The sequence below is a fragment of the Podarcis pityusensis genome (genome assembly GCF_964106645.2).
Source record: "Podarcis pityusensis genome assembly, chromosome: 11".
NCBI classification, from domain to species: Eukaryota; Metazoa; Chordata; class Lepidosauria; order Squamata; family Lacertidae; genus Podarcis; species Podarcis pityusensis.
Window position 1 is genome coordinate 37,194,195 of NC_138036.1, and position 26,279 is coordinate 37,220,473.

General features: G+C 42.6%; 1 protein-coding gene across 5 annotated transcripts in view; it reads left to right on the forward strand.

Annotated features, from left to right (window-relative positions):
• Positions 1 to 12,860: 12,860 nt before the first annotated feature.
• CAST (calpastatin) overlaps positions 12,861 to 26,279 on the forward strand; it is a 59,202-nt gene continuing 45,783 nt past the window's right edge. The window contains exons 1-2 of one of the 5 annotated variants that reach the window (XM_080972509.1): positions 12,861 to 13,083; positions 24,986 to 25,045. In XM_080972509.1, the coding sequence (XP_080828635.1) occupies positions 13,033 to 13,083; positions 24,986 to 25,045 (111 nt within the window). In that variant the 5' untranslated portion in view covers positions 12,861 to 13,032. Of the gene's footprint in view, positions 13,084 to 16,806; positions 16,957 to 24,985; positions 25,046 to 26,279 lie in introns of those variants that run through there. The other 4 variants (XM_080972508.1, XM_080972507.1, XM_080972511.1 and 1 more) reach the window with 4 other exon arrangements.

Here is a 26,279-nt window from a genome sequence, read left to right on the forward strand (position 1 = left end):
GTTATGCTTTAAGTTGACACAAGTTTCAGCAGCTACATACACACCATATGTTTAAAGCACATCATTGCTCTCAAAGAATCATGGGGACTTTAGTTTGTTAATGGCTCTGGGAATCGTGGCTCTGAGGGATAAACTACAGTTCCCAGGATTCTTGGGGAGGGGAGCCATTTGCCTTAAATATATGTTGCGTATGTACCATAGGCACTGGCTCCAAGGGGCCAAGGCTCTTTGGGGCCCCTCAACCTTTTTTTGAGGCAGTCAGGGTCCCCCCCATTGTTCAGGCTGGGCGCAGAGCTGCGTGTAGAGTGATGTCAGGACATCATACAATATCAGGACATTGTGTTGGGCGCCATCAATGTTCTTCCGAATATGGCGCCTCTGGTATGTAGCCATTGTTGGTTTTCTGTGAAATCGACTAACATGGCTGCCCCTCTGAAAATTCTCACGTAAAAAGGATTCCTTGATGCAGAAAATTGCCAGCATGTGATATTCAGTCAAGTTCCACTAACTCAGCCTTTTTCAGTCTTTTGGCTCCATATACTGTTGAACTACAGCTCCTAATCATCCATGCCTCTTGCCTAAGCTGGCAGGGGTTGATGAGTCCAGCAACTGAGGACTCAAGGTCAAAGATGGCTGCTCTAACAAGTCATAACCTTTTCTGCCATAAACTGTATGTGACACAGTTTGAGAACTTGTGGAACTGTTGCATTCTGTGCTACGGTTTGCATAGGCATGAGATGCTTTGGTGACCTCTCTCCGAATGAATGATTTATTGTTTTGCAAGCCACATTGCGTCTTTGACAGAATAGCTGCTTCCTCCTAAAGGAGGAATAACATTTTCCTGTCTTGCTAAAGATCTGAATTTGTGCAACTTGTCTGACTTCAATGTAGAAACCACAAGCGAACTTGGGTCATGATGCGGTGCAAACTCCAGCAGATATTTTGGATCAAGGTTGCTCGAGTTCAGCATCCAATCATTCTCTGCTGTTGGTCAGCCTCATTCCTGACTAAAAAACCTTCAATTTACTAGAAACCTTTTCCTTCAACACATGTTTTATTCTACAACATTGGACCCAGATGAAACTCCCTAGACCAGGGGTAGCCATTGTGGTGTTGTGGTCTCCAAATCCTACTAGCCTGGAACCTCAGCCATGTTGGCTGTGATGGAAGGTTGTTGGAGTCCCACACCAATATCGGCTGCCTGTGTCCTAGATGCATCTTCCCTTGTTGACAGTAGAATAATAGAATCATAGAATTATGGAGCTGGAAGGGACACTAGGGGTCATCTAGTCCAACCTCTTGCAGTACAGGAATCTCAGCTAAAGCATTGGTGATAGATGGCCATCTAGCCTCTGCTTAAAAACCCTCCAACGAAGGAGAGCCCACAACCTCCTAGAGGAGACCATTCCACTATTGAACAGGTCTTACTGTCAGAAAGTTTTTTCTGATGTTTATTCAGAATCTCCTTTCTTGTAACTTGAAGCCAGGAAAGGCGAATTCCAACTAAATATCAGGAAACACTTTCTGACAGTAAGTAGTGAATGGTGAACTGGCTTCATATTCATATTTGTCAATTTCCATTCAGGGTCAAAATATTTCAAGATGGAGAAGGATAAGAATGCTATTGTGAATTGTACCATCTTCTGCTGAATATTACAGCACCCTGATTGTTACAATAGGATTCCTGGAAATTATTGCTACTTTCTCTGTAGAACATCTCAAGCTAATGCAACCTGCTGGCTTTGCCTTTCACCTTGGTGACTGAACAGTTTCTCTGTTTCACAAGAGAAACTGGGGCTGTCCTCTGGATTTAGGTAGAAAATACTTTTAAAATATGTCCATCCAAAACAGGGGTAGGCAACCTAAGGCCCGGGGGCTGGATGTGGCCCAATCGCCTTCTCAATCCGGCCTGCGGATGGTACGGGAATCAGTGTGTTTTTACAGGAGTAGAATGTGTGCTTTTATTTAAAATGCATCTCTGGGTTATTTGTGGGGCATAGGAATTCGTTCATTCCCCCCCCCCAAAAAATATAGTCTGGCCTACCACATGGTCTGAGGGATGGTGGACCGGTCCACAGCTGAAAAAGGTTGCTGACCCCTGATCCAAAATGATCAGAGGCCATAACCATATATTAAGTGACAACAGGGGGCAGCAAGGCACTTGCTTTTTGCTGAAGGATTAACAGTATATCAGGTGAAGCTAGAATGAAACCATCTTGCATGAATTAATTGGGCTTTTAAAATAAAAAAGTAAATAAAAAGTGGAAGTAAACAGTTTGAATCCTAAGTGACAAGATAAATGGCGCTGTGTGACTGCAGCTGAATTCTAAAGTTTGGAGGCCGTGGTTTAAAATGTCTGGGTGAATCTCCTACCCGGAATTGGAGGATTTTGTTCATTCATTTATTAAAAATATTTGTGTACAGTGGTACCTCTGGTTACGTACTTAATTCATTCTGGAGGTCTGTTCTTAACCTGAAACTGTTCTTAACCTGAAGACCACTTTAGCTAATGGGGCCTCCCGCTGCTGCTGCACCGCCGGAGCACGATTCCTGTCTTCATCCTGAAGCAAAGTTCTTAACCCGAGGTACTATTTCAGGGTTAGCAGAGTCTGTAACCTGAAGCGTATGTAACCCGAGGTACCACTGTACTACCTTCCACATCAAAGAAATGGCAAGGTGGATTACAGCATAATAAAACAACATTCAGCAAATACAGCAAATAAAAAAGGCGTAGCATAACAATGAACAGAGGAATAATAGAGTGAAAATAATAACCATATTACATACTGCTGCTATTCTAAAGGCCGTTTTGTTGGTTTTGTGGTATCTTTTGAAAGGGAAGCATATTTAACAAATAGTGTTAGAGTGTACAAAATAAAGGAAATTTTATTTTGGAACTTCTCTAAGCAGCATGCAAACAGCCAGCAGATGGCACCAGAATCCATTATTTTGCTTTAATTAGCAACTTCCCAGTTTTGTCTGGCGGGGAAGATTTGCGTTCTGTTACTGAAGGTTATTTTTATTTCACTTCCCTTTTGGCGCTTCTGATTAACAGTGGTGCCACACTATTAGCATAATCTTTAATGTCCCGTGAATTTGTGCATCCATGTCCATCCTACTACCATTGAGTAGAAGGCTGATTTCTAACGGCACAGCCCTTAGTACTATTCCAGCTTCTGAATTGGCTAGAGAACCCAGTAGTCAGGGTCACTAACAAAAAGAGGCTGTATTTATGGTAGGTAATCTTTCCTAGTAGTACACAGAAGAAAACTGAAAGAAATGGCCAGCGGCAGGGCTGAGGGTAAATAAATGACTCACAGATTCTGGGGACAAAGGGAATCACATTTCAGCACAGCTGCCTCTAATGCTGTCGTGTAATGCACAGATAAGGTTCCAGGACAGTTGCATAGTGATCAGCACATACTATTCTGAAATACCTTTTTTGCTGGTATAACATGTTGAGGATCCGCCACTGTTTGATTGCTTCTTTATCCTAGAAGTGACGGGATCCCTGGAGACTATGCTGAAGCTGACTTCTAGTTCCCAGTTCCTTAAAGTTCAAAACACTCCAGCATCAGAAAGCTGATTCCCTTGGTTCCACTACAGATGCTCAGGTGTTCCTCAGTAGAGACATTATTTTGGAAAGCCTTCTCTGCCCAAAGAAACTCAAAAGTACTGGTCTAGTCCAACAGGCCTCTCCTCCTCCTTCTCCTTCTCCTTCTCCTTCTCCTTCTCCTTCTTCTTCTTCTTCTTCTTCTTCTTCTTCTTCAGGATCTTCCATATCAAACTACTTAAAAGTGTAATTTAAACGGAAAGGTTGTATGAAGGTGGGGGAAATCCTTCTCAACAGGTAAGTCTGGTCTTATTAATATTATTGTATACTGGATGTTTCTGAGAAGGGACAATTAGAATACCCAACAAAGCAATTGACATGTTATAGGCAGCATCCATAAGTCGCAATATTACCTGTCCATCTCAGTTTGCAGGAAAATGCCTTACTGATGAGCATGAAAGCAATTCATCTGTCAAGAGAAACCATAGCCTTGGAATACAATTATATGGAGAATGACAGTGAATAAAACAGGAACATATATCAGCCAAAAGACATCACCATCAGGCCCTTGTTAAGTGAACTTGCACATACCATGTTGGGAAGTTTGCCAGGCCCAAAATAGCAAATAATTGCCCTTCCCTTTCTGCACGATGGAAACTGGTGAAACATGAGACTTGACAGGATCAAGCCAAAAGGAATACAGTTCATGTGACATCTTTCTTTTTAAACCCAATCCAATCCTTTTGGGTTTTTCCCTCAGTAAGGTTCTTAGGCTGCAGTCTTATATGCAGAGAGACTGAGAGTAAAGCATATGAACTGGATAGGACTTCCTTCTGTTTAGACACGAGTAGGATTGTGCTGTTAATTATACATCTGATATGAATGGATGAGTCTGGAAGAAAAGCAGTCAAAGTCCCAGCTGCAGTTCATGAACCAATGAAGATGGGGCACTTTGATTTGTCCTCTAAAAAGAGCAAGTCTGGTGCAGTGTTTAGAGTTGGGGGATTAGGGTTCGAATCCCCACTCAGCCACAAATCTCACTGGGTGACCTTGGACCAGTCACAGTCCCTCAGCCTGACCTACCTCACAGGGCTGCTTTGAAGATAAAATGGGGAGGAGAGAGCCACGTACACCACCCAGAGCTCCTTGGAGGGAAAAGTAGTATATAAATGTGCTAAATAAATAAACAAACCAAGATACAGCATTAATTGCACATAAGCAGCTACCGACTGGAAAGCTCAGGGACCAAGAAGATAAGAAATTCAGGAAAGAATTGGAAAAGTTTATAATTTATCTAGGAGACGACTGTAAGCAGGTGAAAACATTAGCAGGATTTTAACCTCACTTGTAAGGTAACAAACACTACGGACAATATGGATAGATATAAAATATAGATTATGAAATAATATACAGTTGAAAATGTTGACAATAGGATCCATGGAGGGGATGGGGGGAAGTCTCAAGGTTCAGAGTAATCTCTTTATATGGATGCGCGTTTGGTATGGTTTTAAATTTATATTTGTAAAATCAAATAAAAAAGATTTATATGTATATATATAAAATTGCACGTAAGCAACTAACATGCCGTATCACCACCCTTTAAATACTTGCTGTGGATTGGGAAGGGGCCACAGAATTGGGTGTACAGCATGTGGAGAAGGCTTCCAACAAAAAGCATTCGTCTCATGAGTCCTACCTCTCCTTTGCAATATTTACCAATGTGCTACATTGCAGGGTTGCAGCTACTTTCTCAAACCGACGGACTTCCTACTGCCAGAGAATTCCTATGTGTGTTCCATCTGTCACCCACCTGTGCCAAGTAGATGAAATGTAGCAGCGCTTGAAATCCTAGAAGGAAGCAAACTGTCCTTCCCGGTTCTTCCTGCCTTGGCAACTGAAACAAGATACATAACAGCAGAAAACCAGAGAAAATAAAACACACACACAGACACACACTTTCAAGGCAATGTACAAATAAATAATAATAAAATAACAGAAGAAGCAGCATCAACATTCAGTTTCAAAGACAAACAAAAAATATCAATCAACCAATCAGTTTATTACGATCATAGACTAGAAGTACCCCCCCCCAAAATCTACACCTGTTAAAATTATGTCTTATAGATCAGCATCATTACTCAGTTAAGAGTGGACTGAAGCATCCAAGCATTTAAAGCCTTAAAAGAAAAGTCCATAAGAATGAGCATCACTGAAAAGGCCCTGTGCCTTGTGCCCACCAGCCTGATGAAACTTACCTACAGATCCTTGAAAATTGTCTCCATCAGAGCTATTTTTCTAGCTGGAAAAAAAAGCCCTGATCTCCATTATAGGCCCCAGGCAGATTCATACAGGTGCCATTTAGGGCCTTACATGTAATTAGTAGCATTTTAAATTGGTACCTGAAATGCGCCAGCAACAAAATTGGTGCTGTATGTTCGCAAGCAACCAAGGAGCCGCTTGCTAAACCAGCTGAAGCTTTCAAGAAGTCTTGAAGGGCAGTCCCACATAGAGTGTGGTACAAGGAGTCTCATCTGGATGTAGTCACTGGCTTGAGTGACTGTTGCAAGGTCTATTTTCTGTTGACATGAATGCTGATAAGCAAACCAGCTGATAAAAGGCACTCCTGGCAACTGTACCTTGATAGACAGTACTGTAACTTTTTATTTTATTTTTAAGAATTCCTGGCAACTGCAACTGTATAGAGAAAACAATGCATGGTTTACAAAGAGAAAGTTGGAAGAAATAAAGTAATTATTTGGTTACAATAACCCAACACTGTCAGTTTGATGAATCCATATTTTGATTCTTGAGGACAGAGCAAGTCAGTGTCATGAAAGAAAACCACAATCAGGGAAAATTGAAAATTGAATTGAGTTTTAAATGGGAATATGTTTTCTAAAGTCTGCTTTTATGACCTTTTTTCACAAGGGGGTGCTAAAGCCTACTAGATGTCTTATAAAAGCATTATCATTTTCTGATTATTGTTCATTTTTTTTAAATAAAAAACCCTTTTTTAATCAGCCTCTGGCTTTTCGAGAGGCAAGCCAAGCATATTTCACCAGACTGTTTGTTGATGATTCAGAGGAGAGCTATGGCATGACTCATCGCTTCTGAAATCACAGCCTAAGGGAGGGGGAGCAACTGGCTTTTAAAATCACCCCATGGAGAAGCAACATTCCTGCTTTTGCTGACAGGAAAACCAAGCATTGAATTGAATAAAGTAAGTGAGCTAAGTCAGGATACTCGCAGCTGGAATCTCTGCCACCAGATGATTTTCAGTATTTTAGAAAACAAAACGAAACAGCCAATTCACTCTATGAGATTAAAGGCCTGGAAAAAGGGAGGAGTAGAAGAATACCGTTGAAGAATACTACAGAAGCTAGATTTGAGGCTCAGTTACTTGAAGGTTAAAAGAAAGAAGAAGAGGCAGCAAACCTTTATTCTACTAATTCTTCAAAGGGGGCTGGGATGTCACAAACATTGTCAATTTGCCACATGCTTGCTGATTCATCGTTTGCAGGAACCAAATGCTGTTTATGAAAAGCATTGTTCTGTAATGTAAAGGTATACCCTCCAACATTTAACTGGTGGAAATAGGGACATCCTAAATTATTATTATTATATTTATACCCCACCCATCTGACTGGGTTTCCCCAGCCACTCTGGGCAGCTTCCAACAAATATAAAAACATTAGAAAAGATTAAACATTTTTAAAAATACCCTATACAGGGCTGCCTTCAGATGTCTTCTAAAGATTGTATAGTTAATTATCTCCTTGGCTCAGGAGTCACTTAACTCCACACCCTCCAAAATTTCCCCTTTAGGGATGATCTAAAGAAAAGTGGGATATTGCACGGGCAGGGCTTCTGTAAATCCGGGACTGTCCCTGGAAAATAGGGGTGTGTAAAGGCAGCAGTTTTGTTGCACATTCCATTTGTTTCTTCTTTCTATTTTTCACATTCGCAGTGGACACCTGGTATTTATCAGTGATTCTGCTTCAGTCCATAGTCTATTTTAAGGTGGTGGATCACAGAGGTTGCTTCCTTCAAGCTCATTAATTTATCTCAAAGCAATTAGCTTGATATGGAAGTGGCTGGGGAGCCCTTACAAAGTGGTCAGGCACTCCCTCCAGGTTGTAATGCCTGGAATTCAAACGGGCAACACCCAGCTTGTCATATTTAACTTCCTTTTACACTGTAGACTTAATTCTTTCTAACCAGTATCCACATGATTAAAATTAATTATTTTTTTTTGTAAAAAATATGCATAATGTTAATCATGATTTTGGCACCGGGAGCAAAGTCTCCCTGCGTTGCACCCCCCTCCCCCGCCCCAGTTTTGGTCCTCTTGTGCTCCATCAAAACCACAAGCTAATGCTGTAATGTAAACATGATAAAGATTGCCTGAGATTGCTTAAGAGCCTAATTAGCTATATACGTAAATATTTTTTGCTTTTCCTTGCTAGTTGGGCATGTGAGATTGGCCGGAATTTGGTGCAAAAAACGTATACCATTATAACAGTGCAATCCCATCTATATCTACTCAGAAGCCATTAATTTTAGAGGGGTTTATTCCAAGGTAAGTGGGTGCAGGATTGATCCTAGAATGTCCCGCTTTTCCTCAGGATGCCCCTATTTTCCTTGGAGAAATGTTGGAGGGTATGGAGTTATCTAACCCCTGAGCAGTCTAAAGGCAATCCTGTAGAGGAAAGTTGGTTTTTTTTAAAAAAAAGTTTAATTTTTATATATGTTTTTATATATGTTGGAATCTGCCCAGAGTGGCTGAGGCAACCCAGTAAGATGCATGGAGTATAAATAGTAAAATTATCATTAGGGAACAAGACGTCCCTGTTTTCATCAGAGAAATGTTGGAGGGTATGAGACATGGCTACCATTCTGGAAAATGTTTAAATTTGTTTCAGTGAACTGTGATCAGAAAAATGCAGTTCAACTAAAATGACCTAAAATGAAGAATTTGGGATCCTGTGTCTGAGATCTGTTATTAAGTGTGTGTGTGTGTGTGTGTGTGTGTGTGTGTGTGTGTGGTCCTTGGTTCTTCCAGAAAAGTGCAATGAAAAGAATGCTTGATTCTTTTGCAGCATTTATAACAGGGAGTAGGATCCTTCATGTTGAACCCTCAGGAATGCAGTGCAGTCTTGTTAGACCTGTTGGCTGCTGATGCTCAGCTGTTGCTTACAATTAAAAGGCATACCTATTCGGAGAATTACATAAAGATCATTTATGTTTCGAATAAGACACACCCTTTCTTTTGTTGCATTCTCTTTACTTACTTTCTGAACACATGTTAAGTGCATGAGCTATGAGCTGAAAGTCCCCACTTCAGATCAGAACCACAAACTCAGAGTAGCAGGTTCCACCTTTAGCTATCTTCCTTCCTTCCTTCCTTCCTTCCTTCCTTCCTTCCTTCCTTTTTCTTTCTTTCTTTCTTTCTTTCTTTCTTTCTTTCTTTCTTTTATTCTTTCTTTTGCTGCTCTGCTTTTCAATCCAGAGGATTTTCAGAGTTACTTACAACAATTAAAACCCACAAATAAAGTTCTAAGAGTGGGTTTATAAAAAAAAATGAATTAAACAGCTTTTTAATCACATACTGGTAAATTCAGGTTGCAGACTTAAAGATGATTTAGTGGAGATGGGTTTGTAAAAATAATATAAAAAAAGGCAACGTACAATATAGAGAGCCTCTTTATGGAAGTTAGCAGGAAAAGCATAGCTTGCTGCACTTCACAGTTTTGGACTCATATGTGTGGACTTTCTCATCAGTGCAGGGGCTGCACAAGCCGGTCACCATCCTGTTTCATGCTAGACAAAACTCTCTGACTCTTGCAATTGAACAATGTGTGCAAAGGGCAGCTACAGCCCTGGCATCTAAACCAGCTATCTTGTGATTTGTGATAGCATGACTGTTGTTATGCAGGCATTATGTTCAGTGCTCTTCATCCTTTTTCCAGGCGCCTTCTCTCTGAATCCTGCAGTGGCCAAGTAGGATTTGTGTCAGCACTGGAACCGTATGAGTGTGTGTCATAGTTGGCGTAATCATCGTCATTATTGTGAGCCCCTCGAGACTGACACCCCCCCTTCCCAAATGTATCCTTCAGCATGTCATTGGAACAATAATAGTGCATTAGTGTGGATTTATACGGTACCATTCATACATCATTATGCTTTATTAGTTGTTCTGCAATGCCTCTTTGGTGCCACTGCATTATTGCCACTCTTGCACTATAGCACAACCAAGGCAATAAAATAAATAAACTGAAACACCTGCGGTTTTTTAAAAAAAGAAGGTACAAGAAATGAAGCTGCAGGTCTGCCGCAAAACTTTTGCAGGTGCAAAAAGAAATGAAAATGGCACAATAAAAAGGATATTTGGAGGGACCTTGTGTTTAACCATGCTTGAAGTGGGAATTGCTTGGGTGGGCTCACTTTCCATATTAGTGGTGAAATTCTGGGCTAAATACATAGTTAAGGCACAGATGGCATAGTCAAGGCACAAGTTGCAGATAGGTAGCCGTGTTGGTCTGCCATAATCAAAATAAAAAAATCCTTCCAGTAGCACCTTTAAGACCAACTAAGTTAGTTCTTGGTATGAGCTTTCGTGTGCAAGCACACTTCTTCAGATACCTTCGGACACCTTCTTCAGATACCTTCTTCAGATACCTTCAGACACTTCTTCGGTATCTGAAGAAGTGTGCACACGAAAGCTCATACCAAGAACTAACTTAGTTGGTCTTAAAGGTGCTACTGGAAGGATTTTTTTATTTTGATCAAGGCACAAGGGCAATTTAAACACTCAAAAGCAAATAAATGTGTAATCAAGCAATTCCGGCTCTCGGCAGCTAACATTTTAATGCCACACCATGTTGTGAGGGAGTAAAAAGATCAGAATCCTACCACCAGTTTCATAGGTGGATCCATTAGCGAGTATGATATTTTAATTTCACAGATGATTTAATGCTGTAGGCTCACATTTCCATGGTTTATTAGGTTTATATCTGGACAGATTTGTACATTTCACTTTCTTTTACTAGCAGCTTATTAGCTTATTTATTTATTTACGCCCAAGTTCAAACTATTTTGGCAACAGTACTGAAATGTTCTAAACAAGCATACATTTGGGTTGAAATTGCACTTAAAGCACAATCCTACACATGTCTACTCAGGAGCAAGTCCCACTGAGTTCAACAGGGCTTATTTCCAGGCGTGTACACTAAGATTTTGGCCCTTTCTTCTTATATTCTTCCTTTACTGTGGTCAAGCTAGCAAAAATTTATCATTTGCCTGATAATAAGTGTTGGAAGTGTAAAGAAACTGAAGGTACTTTCCCAGAACTTCACTCCCAGACCCTCCAAGTGCCCCTATTTTCCAGGGATAGCCCCAAATTTACAGAAGCCATCCTGGTTTCTGATTTGACCCCAGAATGTCCCACTTTTCCTTAGGACGTCCCTATTTGCATCAGAGAAATGTTGGACGGTATGGAGTTATGTGAACCCCCGAGCCAAGGAGAAAAGTAACTATGCAACCTTCAGAAGGTGCAGCCCTGCATAGGGAAGTTTTATAAATGTTTAATTATGTTGTTATATATGTTGGAAGCTACCCAGGGTATGCTCCATCTGGTATGCAGGCTGAGACCCTACCTGCCCACAGACTGTTTTTCCAGAGTGGTGCATGCTCTAGTTATCGCCCACTTGGACTACTGCAATGCGCTCTACTTGGGGCTACCTTTGAAGGTGACCCGGAAACTACAACTAATCCAGAATGCAGCAGCTAGACTGGTGACTTGGAGCGGCTGCCGAGACAATATAATACTGGTTCTGAGAGATCTGCTTTGGCTCCCAGTACATTTCTGAGCACAATTCAAAGTGTTGGTGCTGACCTTTAAAGCCCTAAATGGCCTCGGTCCTGTATACCTGAAGGAGCATCTCCACCCCCATCCTTCAGCCCGGACACTGAGGTCCAGCTCCGAGGGCCTTCTGGCGGTTCCCTCATTGCGAGAAGTGAGGTTACAGGGAACCAGGAAGAGGGCCTTCTAGGTAGTGGCCGAGGGAACGCCCTCCCAGCAGATGTCAAGGCAATAAGCAACTACCGGTATCTTATTTTTAAAAGACATCTGAAGGCGGCCCTGTTTAGGGAAGTTTTTAATGTTTGATACTGTATTGTGTTTTAATATTCTGTTGGAAGCTGCCCAGAGTGGCTGGGAAAACCCAGCCAGATGGCGGTGTATAAATAAATTATTATTACTGTTGTTGTTGTTGTTGTTGTTGTTATCCCAGTCAGATTGGTGGGGTATAAATAATAAAATTATGATGATGATGAAATAGGACATCCCTATTTTTACCAGAGAAATTTTGGAGGGTATGCACTCCCCCATCCAGGCACTGATCTGGTCCAGACTTGTGTAGCTTCAGGAAGCAGTGGCTTCCTTTATTTGTGCAAACATATCTGGTAGGTTTTATTCTGCTGAAAAATATTAAGCTTCTGGTGGGCGAGGCACATTTTTATCTTGCTTGAACTGAGCCAAGTCTTATCATGTAGGAGGAGGACTGGCTGGGCTAGAAGTTCAACCCCCAGATGTTTTGGCCTATGATTTCCATCTTCTGGGCTTTTTGAAAGTTGCTTTGCAGTTTGTTACCATTGCCCCTTTCAAGAAGTGGCCAGGGAACTTTCCTGTTCTTTTTTTTTTTTTTCTCTTACAAAAAAATGTTTTTATTAAAGATTTCTTAGTTTAGAAAAATACATGCATTGTCTGTTTTTTCAAGTTGCATTTTCTGCAGATCAATTTTGTTTGTTGTGAGACATTAGTGTTACATGCAGTGTTCGGTTAGGAAGAAAAGGGGGGAGAATGGACAAACTAGGGAGTACCCAAATGCTCTGGCTAATACACCACCATTTACATGCCCTCTTAAACAATCCAGTAGTAAAATCAGCAGCAACTAGGCCCTCGACAACCTTCGAACTTTCCTGTTTTGAGGCTGAGGCTTCGTCTTTGCTTGCCAGAAACAAAGTCTCTCCAAAGTAGCAAGAAAGTGGGATCGTCTTCTTCCTCGCTCAGCGCCCCGTCTGCCTGAGAGAACTGCGCTCAGTTCAAACAAGATAAAAATGTAGCCTCGCCCAGCCGGGTCAAGAGTCTCAGCTGAACGTCTTAGCGAGCGAACGAAACAAAACAAACTCGCCACCGAGTCTCTTTTGTTGAGCCTCGCTCCCCTCCCTTCTCCACAAACAACCGAAGCCGAGAGCTTTTTCTCGGTTGCTTGTTGCTAAAGCGGCGGCTGCAGGAAGAGGAGGGACCTAGCGGTGCCTGGCTTTTGGCACCACCGGGGGGGTGGCCGTCGGAAAAGCTGCTTCATAGCCGCCCGGACCCTGCCCGCTTCGCTCGCCTTCCCTCTGGCGGGAGTTATTATTGCCTCGTCCTCGCGCCACAGAGGACGTGAGGGGGGAAACAAACCCACCCGCCTGTCAACATGTCCCAGCCGCAGAAAGGCAAGAAAACTCCCGCCAAAGAAGGCAGATCCGTAAGTAGCGGCGCGGGCGGAGAGGAAGGCGAGCGAGCGGACGGCCTGGGAGCGAGTCTGTCAGACGAAGTTCCCTGCGGTTGTTTTTATTGGTGTGGTTTTTTTGCCGCGGGGCAAGAGGCTGAGGGAGAGAAGCGGGCTGGGGGGCTGAGGAATGTGCCCCCCGGCGCCCTGTGGGGCTGAGGCAGAAGGAGAGGAGACAAGCGAGAACAGTGGGTGGGGCTGGGTGGGGCGAGGGCAGCGGCGCAAGTGAGGGAGCTTGGTACGCGCGCGCAAGGTTGGAGCAACTGGCCCGTTACCCCTTCAGACGCAGCCCCTGAGGGAGAGGGTAGGCCAGGGAGTCTGCCCCACACTCGCCCCCAGGAACATGGCAGTCCTGAGAGAAGGTGACAGTTCCCCTCCTTCCTTGTGGGGCGTATTTCGGAGAGGGCCGCCCACCAACAGACGGCTAACATTCTCGCTCCGGCCCTGGGAAGAGACGCAACGCGTGTCTTATCTGCGCGTCTCGACTCAGGACTAGAGGTCCGGGCAGAGCTCAGCAGAGTTGTCCCCCGCGAGGGATTGTGGGGAGGGAGACTGGCGGAGCGAGCGAGCGGTCTTCCTCCCCGTCGTATCATGGCGGGTGGAGATTAAAGCTCAGGGCGGCTCCCTTAGGCTCTGGGTGTGTGAGGTTCGCTCGGTGACTAACCATTTCTGGACAAATTCCAGAGGGGGTAGCCCTTGTTACTCTGTTGAGGCGGTGACAATGGCTGTATTGTGCCATTTTTAAAGAAAGAAAGAAAGAAAGAAAGAAAGAAAGAACAATTCGGTTCCAGTCCCTGAAAGTTTATGCCACACCAAAATGTTAGTCTTGAAAATGGCACAAGATGTGCTGGTTCTTCTCTGCAGTTGGTAAACTGAAGGGGTCAGGCTTGCCCCGAGGCCCTGCTTTCTGATTTGGAAGTCTTGCCTACTGACAGCGGGTTGCCTCTGGCTGCTCTATTGGGAGGCACTCTGTATGTGCTCAGAGGCATTTGTCATCAACACATCATGCATTCCAGGACCAAACATGGGCCCTGAAAATGTGTTGCTGGCTGTAAACAAGCTCAGTTGGTAGAGCGTGAGACTCTTAAAACTCAGGGTTGTGGGTTCGAATCCCACGTTGGGTGAAAGAGTCCTGTATTGCAGGGAGTTGGACTAGATGATCCTTGTGGTCCCGACTCTACAAATCTATGATGGGTGATGTAAGCAGCTTTCTAGGATCCCTCCAGACTGTATGTATTTTGCATTCAAGCACATTCAAGAGATTCAGACATAATGTGAAATTTAAGTTGTGGCAATTAAAGTAGATTGAATGTCCCCATTGTCCTAGTGCAACAAAACTACTATTAAAAAAGAAGTTTCTGAGGTTAGGAAACTGATAGGGTACTACAATGAACTGAACTGAAATGTGTGGAATGATTAACAGGAAGAAATCCTCCACAAGCAAATCAGGATTGATGTTCATTGTCATGAAACCTCTGCACAAACAAATCAGAATGAATGCTCAGTAAAAAACCTGGTATAGTCCAAGTGCCACAAAAGGTTTGTGAAAGCAGATCAGGGTGAACGTTCAATAAATAAGTGATCTGGAGGAGTCCCTAGAGTGGGAGAGACAGCAATCCAATTGAGACCTAAGGAGTTGCGGCAAGAGATTGTCCAGGGCATTTTCTCGAAGAAATAAGGGGAAATGATATGTCTTGGGCAATAACTCTTCACTTTCAAAACAACCAGGGAGACAAAGTTTAGAGCTTCTCCTCCTTTAACCAAGGAAGGCCTGTAGCTCAGGGGTAGAACATCTGGCTTTGCATCTAGAACAGGCATAGGCCAACTCGGCCCTCCAGATGTTTTGGGACTACAACTCCCATGATCCCTAGGTAACAGGACCAGTGGTCAGGGGTGATGGGAATTGTAGTCCCAAAACATCTGGAGGGCTGAGTTTGCCTATGCCTGATGTAGAAGGTTCCAGGTTCCATCCCTAGGTAGCATTGGTTAAGATCCTGAAGAGGTTCTGCCAACAGTGCTGAGCTGCATGGACCAATGGTCTGAGTCAGAGCCTGCTTAGAACATTATTGTTAAGGCAAGCCTATTCAGACAAGCTGATGTTCTTCAGTCTTTTTTTTACCCTTATTTTTAATTATTTTAAAACTGTTCTAATGGTTTTTAACTGTGTTTATTTATCATTTTATTATTTCTTGTAAACCACCTAGTGGCTTTATTGCAATCAAGTCGTACATAAATTCTGTTAAATAACTTTTTTTTTTTAAGAAAAATAAGCAAGGCAGCTGCTTGTGTTTCTGTAGAACAGCAGATGGCAGCCTGGCGTAGCTCAGTTCAGTGTTTAATTTGCAAACCAGTGTCTAAAGCCACAGCTCAGTCCCAGCCCTTCCCTGTCTGCAATAAAGCCAATCCTCAGCATTCCCTGTCTCTGCCAACTTTCCCCGGTGACCAAGTCCGCTACCGAGTTCTGCAGTTGCCAGCTGGTGTGAACAACCCTTCTCTTTCTCATAATGCCCCCTTCATTTTGTCCATATTATTACCGTAGTTGCAATTCCTCCCTTACCCCGTGTGTGTGTGTGTGTGTGTGTGGAATAAAGCACTTGGGGACAATGTTGCAGTGAGGTTAAACCCAACCTATTCTAGAGTAAGTAACCTGCCCCCTTCCCCTCAAAGAGGACCTGAATGATATAAAAAACCCCCCTCCACACACAAAAAGCATTTCATTTACCTCTGACCATGGACTTAGCAAGGATTTATTGGGGGGCGGTGGTGGCAGGATTTATGTTAGAGGGGACAGAACCGATCTTTCTTTAAGTATTTTTATTATTGATTTTTTATTTGATTATTGATTTGGGGGAGGGCAGATGCCTCCCCATTCCCCTGGCTACACTCATGCGTCTGGCCATGTGCAGAGTGCCTTTCCTTAGTTGTGTGCTGCCAACATCATCCCATCCTACTGGGAAACAGAATAGGTGAAGCTCTCCCTGGTAGTTGTAGGAGAAAAGGACAGAGCCATTTCCTTCCTCCTGAAAGAATGGAAGAGGAACAGGTTTGGGAAGAGGAACAGGAAACGTTGGGACCTGCCTGCCCACTATGAATTAGGCCAGGGGGGGCATGAAATCCTACCTCAGGCCACACTCAACATTTACAGTTCACACCATACATTGAAAGTGCCCACTCCCAAAATTTCGGGATCTGTAGCTTACAACTACAAACTACATTTTAACGAACTGGTTTGGGGATGTGTGCTTCAAATGTATGGTGTGATTTGGTCTGTTTGGCTCCCTGTACAGTATTTCTGCTTCGTTTTATTTGGCATCTGTTGCTACATTTTCTCGTGTTTAAATATGAATAAATATCTATTATTGGGGGGGGGGATGTATGGTTGTACTTAGCCCAGGGCTCAGGCAGCGCAGCCAGCACCAGGGAGGTCCCACTACAGGTTCTGTACCCTGAAGGCAAAAAGAGCTCGCCCTTGCTCGTCACGAGCGCAGATCTTCCCTCTCCCCCCGGAACTTATGCGCTCCAAGCCCGCTGTGGGTTAACTTTGTGCCACTGCCGCCAAACCCAAAGGAGCAGCCGCAACAGGCACAAACACCCCCACCCCCGCCTCGCCCTTTCTGGCTTCACCGCCTGTGGAGGGGCGGGGCCGATGGCAACAAGGGCCAGGCCACGCCCCCTTTCCCCCTCCGCCAACCTGCCCCGCCCTAGTAGAGGAAGCAATGCAATCCAGCCACTCGTAGCTGAGTTTGTGAGCGCGCAGTTGCTGCTACTGAAGCTGAAGTTTGGAGGGATCGATCGGAGAGGAGGAAGCAGGAACCCAGGATGGCTTTTGCAAGCTGGTGGTATGCGACGGTAAATAAGAGGGATGTACTCTGATTGTTTGCTGTGGGTTTTGTGCTGTTTCTTTTTGGTCTTCACGCTGCTGACTGTGTATAGATCTTGTCAGGGAGTGTCAGTCATCATGGGCAATTGTGTAGATAAAGGGTGAATGGAGGGGAAAGCTCAGCTGGAGAGCTTAAGTGCACACCTATGCGCAGGTTACGCCAGGTATGCGTTTTCCCACAGAACAGGAAACTTCACCCAGTTATGGTATGCGGAGGAGAGTAGCTCGCAGGATTCCATTGCAGCATTTTTCACTTTAAAACGTGGGGAGCTTTTGGGGCGTCACTACAGAGGGAAAGTGGAAGTGGTTCGGAAGACCTGGGGAATAAATCTTTTGTGCATGGTTTTTGGTTTTGGTTTTTTTGCCTGGAATGTAATAAAGTAGACCATGGACAATTTGTTTAGTACAATACTTCCTCATGCTTGTCAAGAATGATCGGTTGGCACTCATGACATTGGATGGTTTGAGAGAATGGCATGTGAATCTTTTAGGAAATTATTGGTAGTTTCGGGGTTTTTGATGTGTGCTGATATTGTGACAAGTCAGGCTTTAATATTCCTTCTTATTATGGAGACTAGACATACAACCCACAGCTAATTAAAATTAATGACAGGTCTTCTAAGCATGCTGTCCTAAGCCCACTTACCTGAGTGTAAATGCCACTGAATTCAGTTGGATGTTCTTCTGAGTAGACATGGTTAGAATTGTAGTGGAACTTTTGGGCTGTATTATTGCAAAGTTTTATAGATTGCTTAAAAAAATCAGTTTTCTTCCCCCACCCTCAGTAATGTTTTTAATTGGAAAAGGAATTTAATTGGGAAAGGTTCGTTTTTCTGATGCTAAAATGACAGTAGTAGCCTTTACTGCATTATTGGAAAAGAGTTTAGCATTTCACTTAAAAAAAAAAAAGCTCCTGGCTTTAAGAGCTTTACTTTTTAATGGTATTTCTGGCTTGAGGGCACCTCCTAAAATAAATCACAACTGTTTGAAGTTTGACAGTTCCCATCACACAAGATCATCTCAAGTAAACCTGCAATTACTAAAAAAGAAAAGAAACCAAAACAGCCATCCCTTCAATTTGCTGACCTTGAAAATTCTAGTGGATAGTTGTAAAATTGCAGAAAAGGGGTGGTGGTGGAATAATACACCCTGAGAGATCTGTGGGCAGAAGCAGGTAGCTACATTCATACAGTGATAGTTATCTGGATCCCAATTGACTGACAGTATGTCAATGTCTTGATATAAATGCACTAGGGCCACTAAACTCAATATAAGGAAATGTGGTGGTATAAATATTCTAAACAAACAGGTATTGCATGTAACTGGTTGTGCACAGCTGCAGGTGACTTGCGGCCACATGTAAGAGGCTACAGTGGGGGTTGCTTAGGTTGGAGAACAAAATATGTGCCCAGCATTGGGGCCATAATTGAGAAATAAAAGCAATTGACTGCATTACTCAACACAGATGCATTTGTAGCACAGTTCTCCCTCAGAAGTAAGACCTATTCAATTCAGTTGGGGCTTAATCCCATTTCTGGATCAAGACTGCAGCCCTAACCTCCTTTACCTGGGAGCAAGCCCCGATGAATTCTGTAGGACTTACTTGTGAGAAGACATGTTTAGGATTTGATTACAAGTCCTGCTGATTAAGATAATTTGGGATAGGACTGCAGATTTAGTAACTTTATCCGATTCGTGCAAAATATTCAAATACTAACTTCCACAGAGTGTTTTTGGGAGGGTTCCCATGACCCACAAGCTATATCTGGCCCATTGCTTAATTTTATCTGGACTTCGGTTTCCATCTTTGGAAATGCAGAATTGGCCAGCTATCTGCTAGCCCAGTTTGTACTTTCAAATCTCTCCTCAGGTGGTAGGTTGGCCAGCCTCCCTCCTGAGAAAGGATGCATTTGAAAGCAGAGAACAGATTGGCTAACATCTGGCCCAGTTGATGCTTTGAAACATAAACCAGGCAGCAACTCAGCATTGGACAGCCTCCCACCTGAAGGGAGCTTTGAAAGAAATCTCTGGCTTATAGCATGGGCGTAGCCAGGATTTTTGTTGGGGAGGGCAGGCTTTTGTTAGGGGGAGGGAAACCTCAGTTAAGTATTTTTATTGATTTTTATTTAGTGGGGGCAGCTGCCCCCCTCCTTGGCAATACCGATGGCTTATAGCAGGACTGACCCACACATTCAGTTCGGAATGTACTAAGAGGATAGAAAAAAGGATCCCCCATTGCTAGAGGGAATTGATTAGGATATGCATACTTTTAATTCAATTAATATTAATTTTCTTTCTCAGTTCCTGTTTTATCTTTACATCTGAATCAATTAGCTTCTATTAGCAGGTGTAGATGAAAGGTAGTTGGTATTCTTAATTAGACTTGGGAATTCGGTATTCTTAATTAGACTTGGGAATTCAAGTAGAAGCATAATGAAGCAGCTGTGGATTGTCATATACTGTACAGATCGTGCTTACGGGCATGTTGATGGTAAGAACCACCCAGGGAGTCTTTGTGCATAAAATGTGTTGAACCAAACACCTCTTGTTAGCTCTAAATTCTCTAGGCAGACACCTGAAGTAAACAATCATTTTTCTTGCATGTTCTGGAGTATTATTTTTTCCAGGAACGCGGTATAAACTTTGGGCTTCTAGTTTTGCAATCAGTATGTCTTTAAATGAAACAGTAAGAATACACAGTCCTTTTCAAAACCACACATTATGCGTTTGTGTACAGACAAATCTCCAAGGCTTGGCACAATGTGGCTGGCCTGCTACTGTGCCATAGACCTCCAGTCAACCTCTTTATCTCACTTGTGTCTCGGTTATGAGAAATGACATAACTTGCAAGTTTAGCATCACAGTATGTAAAACAAAGGTCTCTTGAGTCCTAACTGGCTACCAGTGCTACCACTGAAAACCAAACATTGTGCCAGCAATCCACAGGTAAATGAATACTAAAGTGTCTGGCAAGGCCATCAAAGTCAGGTAATCATGGGTGCTCAAGATTGTATTAAGATCTTGTGCCTAAATCTACTTCAGCAGCATAATGTTAATTGCAGGGACTAAATGTAGGCCAATACAGGGCCATTCCTGCTGGTAGGTAGGGTAGGGTGGCTCTCTCATGTGGCTGATGCTGTGTTTGTATGTGTCACATGGCTGTCCTGCACCTTTCCCCAACCAACTTGTTGCCCTCTAGCATGGTGGAGTATGCTATCCCATTGCCAATCACATGCAAGTGCAGTTGGCACCTCTATACTGAATGAAGACACACCAATGCTTTTTTCATTGGGCAGCATCATAGCCTTGGGATGGCCCTGCTGTTCATATGGTTTGTGTGTTAAACAACCACACATACCAAAAGGGTTGTGACAGATATACACCTGGGCCATTTTGATTGGTTTTAAGTGACTTATTAAATGCAAACGGGATAAAATGAACAAGATAAGATACCCCTTTTCCCAGGGCAGAAGCACCCGAACTCTCACGCTGCATATAAAGGAATCTGTGGTTCTCCAGAAGTTGTTGGGCTTCAGCTCTCATCAGTCACAGCCAGCATAGCCAACGGTAGGGGATGATGGGAACTGGAAGTCAGCAATATTGGAAAGGCCACAGATTCTTCATCTCTCTTATAAACAGGGCAGTCAGATAGCCAACCAGTTGTGTGCTTTTATCAGCAAAGCTTCAAACTGATACCATTTGTGGGCTAATACACAGCGATAATTTTCAGAATCTGGAGTATGTGATATTGCACATATGTGCTCATGCACAGCGGATGAAGCACGGCATAACAATTATTTATTTGCTTCCAGAAACTGGATGCAAATTTCATTGAAATAGCAGGTGTGTCTTTCTGCATGTTTTGAAGAGGGAAGGCTGCCTAGGTGCCTTGAGTGACCTGATGGGATTTTCTCTTGTGGTTGCAACATTTCCGGCATCCTCTTGTGCAAAGTGCAAGTTACAATTGTATGTATGTATCTTGCATATTACTGTATCTTGTATTTATACATTGCTGTGTGTTATATTCTGGCCAAATAGAAACATTGCATGGCTACATAATGGCAAATGTGTGCTATACCAAATGCCTCAGTATCTGAAAATTACTGCTACATACAAGTCAACAAAGGATGAACTCAGTCATGAAAAAAGTGAAGGACTGGCATGAACAGTTGTGGTATGCACCATACTAATAGCAATGTTTCTTTGTAGTCCACTAAATGATACAAAATTGCATTTTTGTGCCTTCTGTTAGTTTGCAAGCAACGTTGTAATAGCTCCACATTTAACAATACTGCTTTTATTTATTTAATAGCTCCCTTTTGATTCCTCCCTCCAAATTTTCCAATCTAACCACCATTTTTTAAATTATTTTTATTTTTATTTACTGGGGCTGTAAATACAGAGAATAAAATATTTTGTTAGGATCCAAGCCAATGTTCTGTAATTAGGCTTCTATGAACAGGAAACAAATCCATCTACAGGAGTGTATGGGAGAGACATTGATTCCCTCCAGTAGCACTGCTTATTCTGCTCCAGAGGGCCCCCCAACTCTTTGGAGCAGATTTTTAGGGGGTACAAGTGCCTGAAGGAAGGCCCCCTGCTTCCACTCTCAGGAGCATCGTGTAAGTGAAACTCTACTTGGGATGCTCCTGTCATCAGAAGCAAACACAGATTTTGTGGAATGAGAAGGCTGTCCATGGATCCGAGTTCTGATAAAGATGTTCAGCTATGTGGGTGAGGTAATACTTTATGTACAGTGTCCACTGACATTTGAACTTTCCTTCATCTCTTGCTGTGGGACACTTCTCTTTCAACACACCTTCAAAGTTGAGTTTGTTTTCCCATTTGGCATCTGTATTGGACTGGAAAGTTATTTTATATATGCAGTTATTGTTTTTGTTGCTTTATATTGTCAATGTTTTATGTGTAATCCCCCCCCCCGATGCCTCATAGAAAGTGATTTATAAATCTGTTGTTGTTGTTGTTGTTGTTAACATCCCATCACCAGGGAAGTCTTCATGTGTCTGCTCCAAAGATAATAGAAGTCAATGAGAGAAATCTTGAACATGTTCCAAATACATTTTAGCTTCTGTCTTTACGGAGGTCTGTGCCTCCCAGTTTATGAGGCTTACCTTGACTGATCAAGGAGTCAGAGCTGACAGGTGTGGCCATGAAAGAACATGCTTTTATGGCATTTCAGTCTGCTTCATTGAACGCTATTGTTCATGCTTGTGAAGAAAATTGAAAACTCTGTTCACTGGAATGTCGTGTTCAAAAGCTATCCAACTTTAGCCTCTCAAAGTTTTCTTTTGATTTGCTGTGGTTTTACAAGCTAAGAAATTACTTGTACTCCTTAGACTGTTGTTAATAGCTCTCCATTTATTTGGGTATGTTAAGAAAGTGTGGTTCTAGTTAAACATCAGGTACTACTTTTGGTACAGTAATAACATCAATAGCCAGATAAATGTTGGACTTTGGATTTGTGCTGCCGCCTTTGCATTGATTCTCCACCCAAAGAAAATACAGGTTCAAGTTTCAAAATTCTGTGACTGAATGTAGCACATTCCTATAGCTGTATGCTGCTCTTTAGATAGAAATCTTACTTACATTGGTGGGAAAGCTGTGTTACATCTGTGACAATTTATGACTCTTTAGAATTTTTATAGCTGGATCATAGTGATGTAGAATGACTGACTTAGGGCTAGTTCACACATGTATCTCCAGCACTTATTGACTGTAGCATCATGCAATGACTTGGATTTATGAATGAGCCACCACAGACTCATCACCAATAATAGACCCATCACCTAAGGTTCACTCTTAGTTTATTACTGTCCAATGGAGATAGTTCAGTTGTCTCATTTAGAGGCATCAAATGATAACATATCAAGTGGTGTATATGTGAACAAGCCTCACAAAATAGTTCCTTAAATGAAAAGCTCTCTAGGGAAGCATGGTGCACTGGAAGAGAAAGTGAATATGTTTCTCACGTAAGAGCCAATGTAGCATTGTGATTATACTGTAAGACTAGTACAAGGAAGACCAAGGTTCAAATTCTGGATCAACCATGAAGCTTACTAGACAAGCTTGCCCAAAGTCAGGCAATATATTCCACTGATGTAGTGAGGATAAAGCAGTAGGGAATCATATACACCGTATTGTGCTTGTTGGGTATATATGCAATAAAACAAGATGTAGGGGTATATAGATGCAGCATCAGTGGATGGCATAGGTCTTGGATATACCAACTGGAATTCTTGGTTGGATGGGTTTGTGTGCGTGCAGAAGATCAAGTATGTTTATGGCATGATTTCACAAAGTTTTAAAAGTGCTAGTTCAAAAGCAAATGCAAACACCTTGTGAAATATTAATACCTAAAATAGTGTGTGTTATAGAGGCGTACACATGCTGCAAGCTATTTCCTCCTTTTAATTAGAGCATTAGGTGCTGGTTTAGCTGATTAGAGAGTTAAGCACATAATTCCTGAAATGTGTGCTTCGCAGGAAAAGCATTCATGCAAGGGGAGATGCTATCTCCTGTGGGTTGAAGTCTCCATTATATGCACAGGACTGTTGAAGTGACACAATATAAAGCCCTCTGTGGTTATACGTTTTGTATTATAGAAATGCTGCATCTTATACACTGTATCCTATATCATTCTCAGCACCAGAACAATTACAGGCAAATACAGTGCAATTTATTTGCAAGATTGCAAATGGTACATGTGTAAAGTGTACAGTACAATTTTTTGTAGAACTGCAGTTTGTTGGACTGATATAGTAGATTTATTATGGTAGATTATTATGATTGTTTTTGCTGTCAGGTAGCCTCCTTATTCACATGAAGCTACATCACCAAGGATGTGCAATGGGGTAGAGCACCAGCACCTTTCGTTCAGTAGGGATGAGATGAAGAAGAGGTAAAATTGGGGGGGGGGGGGAGGGAGATCCAAGGTTGGCAGCAGAGGCCGTGCTGGTGTGCACACACCACCGGGCTGCTACCAACTTAACTCTTCTTTAATCTTGCTGCCACTGCACCTGTCCCATCCCTCTCCAGGTGAGCAAGCAGCAGTGCCACACGGTGCCTCCCCTGTGCATCACCTCTGGGTCACACAGTAGATGTGCCTGCTTAGTTAGGACATTTCTTGTCAAGCTATGGGTTAAGAGGACCTTTCAAGTATCCTGGTCCCATGCCATATAAGTCATGAATGGGGAGCCCTGAGGTTCTCCATAAGTTGTTGGGCCTTCAACTTGCATCAGCCTCAACCTGCATGGACAGTGATCAGGGATGATGGGGAGTTGTGGCTCAACAACTTTTGGAGACACTGTCATCATTCCTGACCACTGGCCATGCAGAACTACAGTTCCCCATCATCACTGATGTAAGCCTCTAGGGGTCATGACCAGTGGTTTGTGCAGTGTGGTGTAGTGGTTAAGAGTGGTAGACTCGTAATCTGGTGAACCGGGTTCGCTTCCCCGCTCCTCCACACACAGCTGCTGGGAGACACTTCTTTGAAGTCTCTCAGCCGCACTCACCTCACAGAGTGTTTGTTGTGGGGGAGGAAGGGAAAGGAGAATGTTAGCCACTTTGAGACTCCTTTGGGTAGTGATAAAGCGGGATATCAAATCCAAACTCCTCCTCCTTCACACCATCCCTGCACTCCTTCCTTTTTGGCACACCATGATTGAATAATTTAAAACTAACTACAGTTTCCTGTTATTTCCCACCTAGGAGACTAGGAGTACCAGGATTTTTAGTGAATTTGGATCTTAAACAAATTAAAAACTGTATTTTCAGATCCTGACTTGTTCAAAACATAGTGATCATAGGCTTTGGATTCACATGGTATAGAAAGGGATATTTCTCTGCAAGAAATAGAAGTCCAAAGTTTTAGTGGGTGTGGAGAGAAATAGGTTTGTACTTCATGGGTCACGGCCAATATCTTGGCTGTATCATTTGTTTGCTTTAATTTACAGTTTGTCTTTATGTTTCCTACAGCGTGGGCCTAAAAATGCAAGTGGATCATCGGGAGATAAAAAAGGAGCAGAAGCAGTAGAGGTAACTATAAAACATTATGTTTTTATTACTAGGATTATGTTACAGTAATGAATTTTGACCAAAATCATTGTGCTAGTCAAGGCAGCTAACAAACTCAAAATGCACAAATAATTCCTATTTTCCTGTGTGCAATGACTTCTAATTGCTATTCTAAAAAATGTTTACTGGTGAAGGCTCTCACAGCTCACTGTTTGCTTAGATTTCATGATTTGAAAATAGCAACAAGTAATATTGCTTTGTTTGCCATAATTTAGAAGATCAAAAGAGTGATGAAGTGCTACATAAATATTTGCAGCCCAGTATCTGTAACTGAACCCAGTTGTAATTTCAATAGTGTGGGAAGGAAACATAGTGTGGGGGAGAGCGAGGAAGCTGAGAGGTACAACAGAGCAAACTGCTTTGTTTAATGATTCCTACCTAGAGCACTGTAACAGGATTCTCTCAGTTCAGAAGAGCAGCAATCTGACATTTCAGCCACACCAGCCATCATGTCACCTAAATCTCTGAGACTTCCTGACTAAATGGCAATTTGCTTGTAACGTGATCTCTTCTGCCTTTCATTAGACAGATGAGTAGATATTGTATTGCCTGAAGAACAAGGGCTGCTGTAATGCATCTCCTCTGACTTTGTCAACTCAATCCTTTCATCATCTAAGTTTTTTTTCAGCCTACCTGCATAAAGCAGGGTGTTGTGCTGTGTTGAATTCCGAGTTCCTGAAGACACAGAAACTGGAAATGCATGAATAACTGTTTATAGACAGTGGGTGGAATTGAATGTAGGGCTATGGCAATATTTCCGTCAGTGTAAGCATTTTAGCTTGCCAAGCAGAAATCCCATTGCACGATTGGAAGTCCTTGTGTGGACTTTTGTTGGCAGTACTCATTAGTTGAGTCCGGCTTAATAGGTTCTATGTTTCCAGCTAAGTCATGCTCACAGTAGACTTGCAAGTCCACTGATTTCAGTGGGTCTACCCAGTGTACGACTTAGGTGGATATGACTATTATGTCGGCATATCATGGACAGCCATTGTATTGTACTTTCAAAGAAGAAAATCCTGAGAGCTTAATTATGAAAACAACTTGACACACTTGTATTTCCATTGTATTGAACATACATAAGTATAAGAAAGCTATCAAACATTACTAGGAATCATTACTGGCCCCAGTCCAGGAAGGAGAGACAACAATAAGAGGCTACACAGCCACTGGAGACCTTCCACTCCCTGCTCTAAGT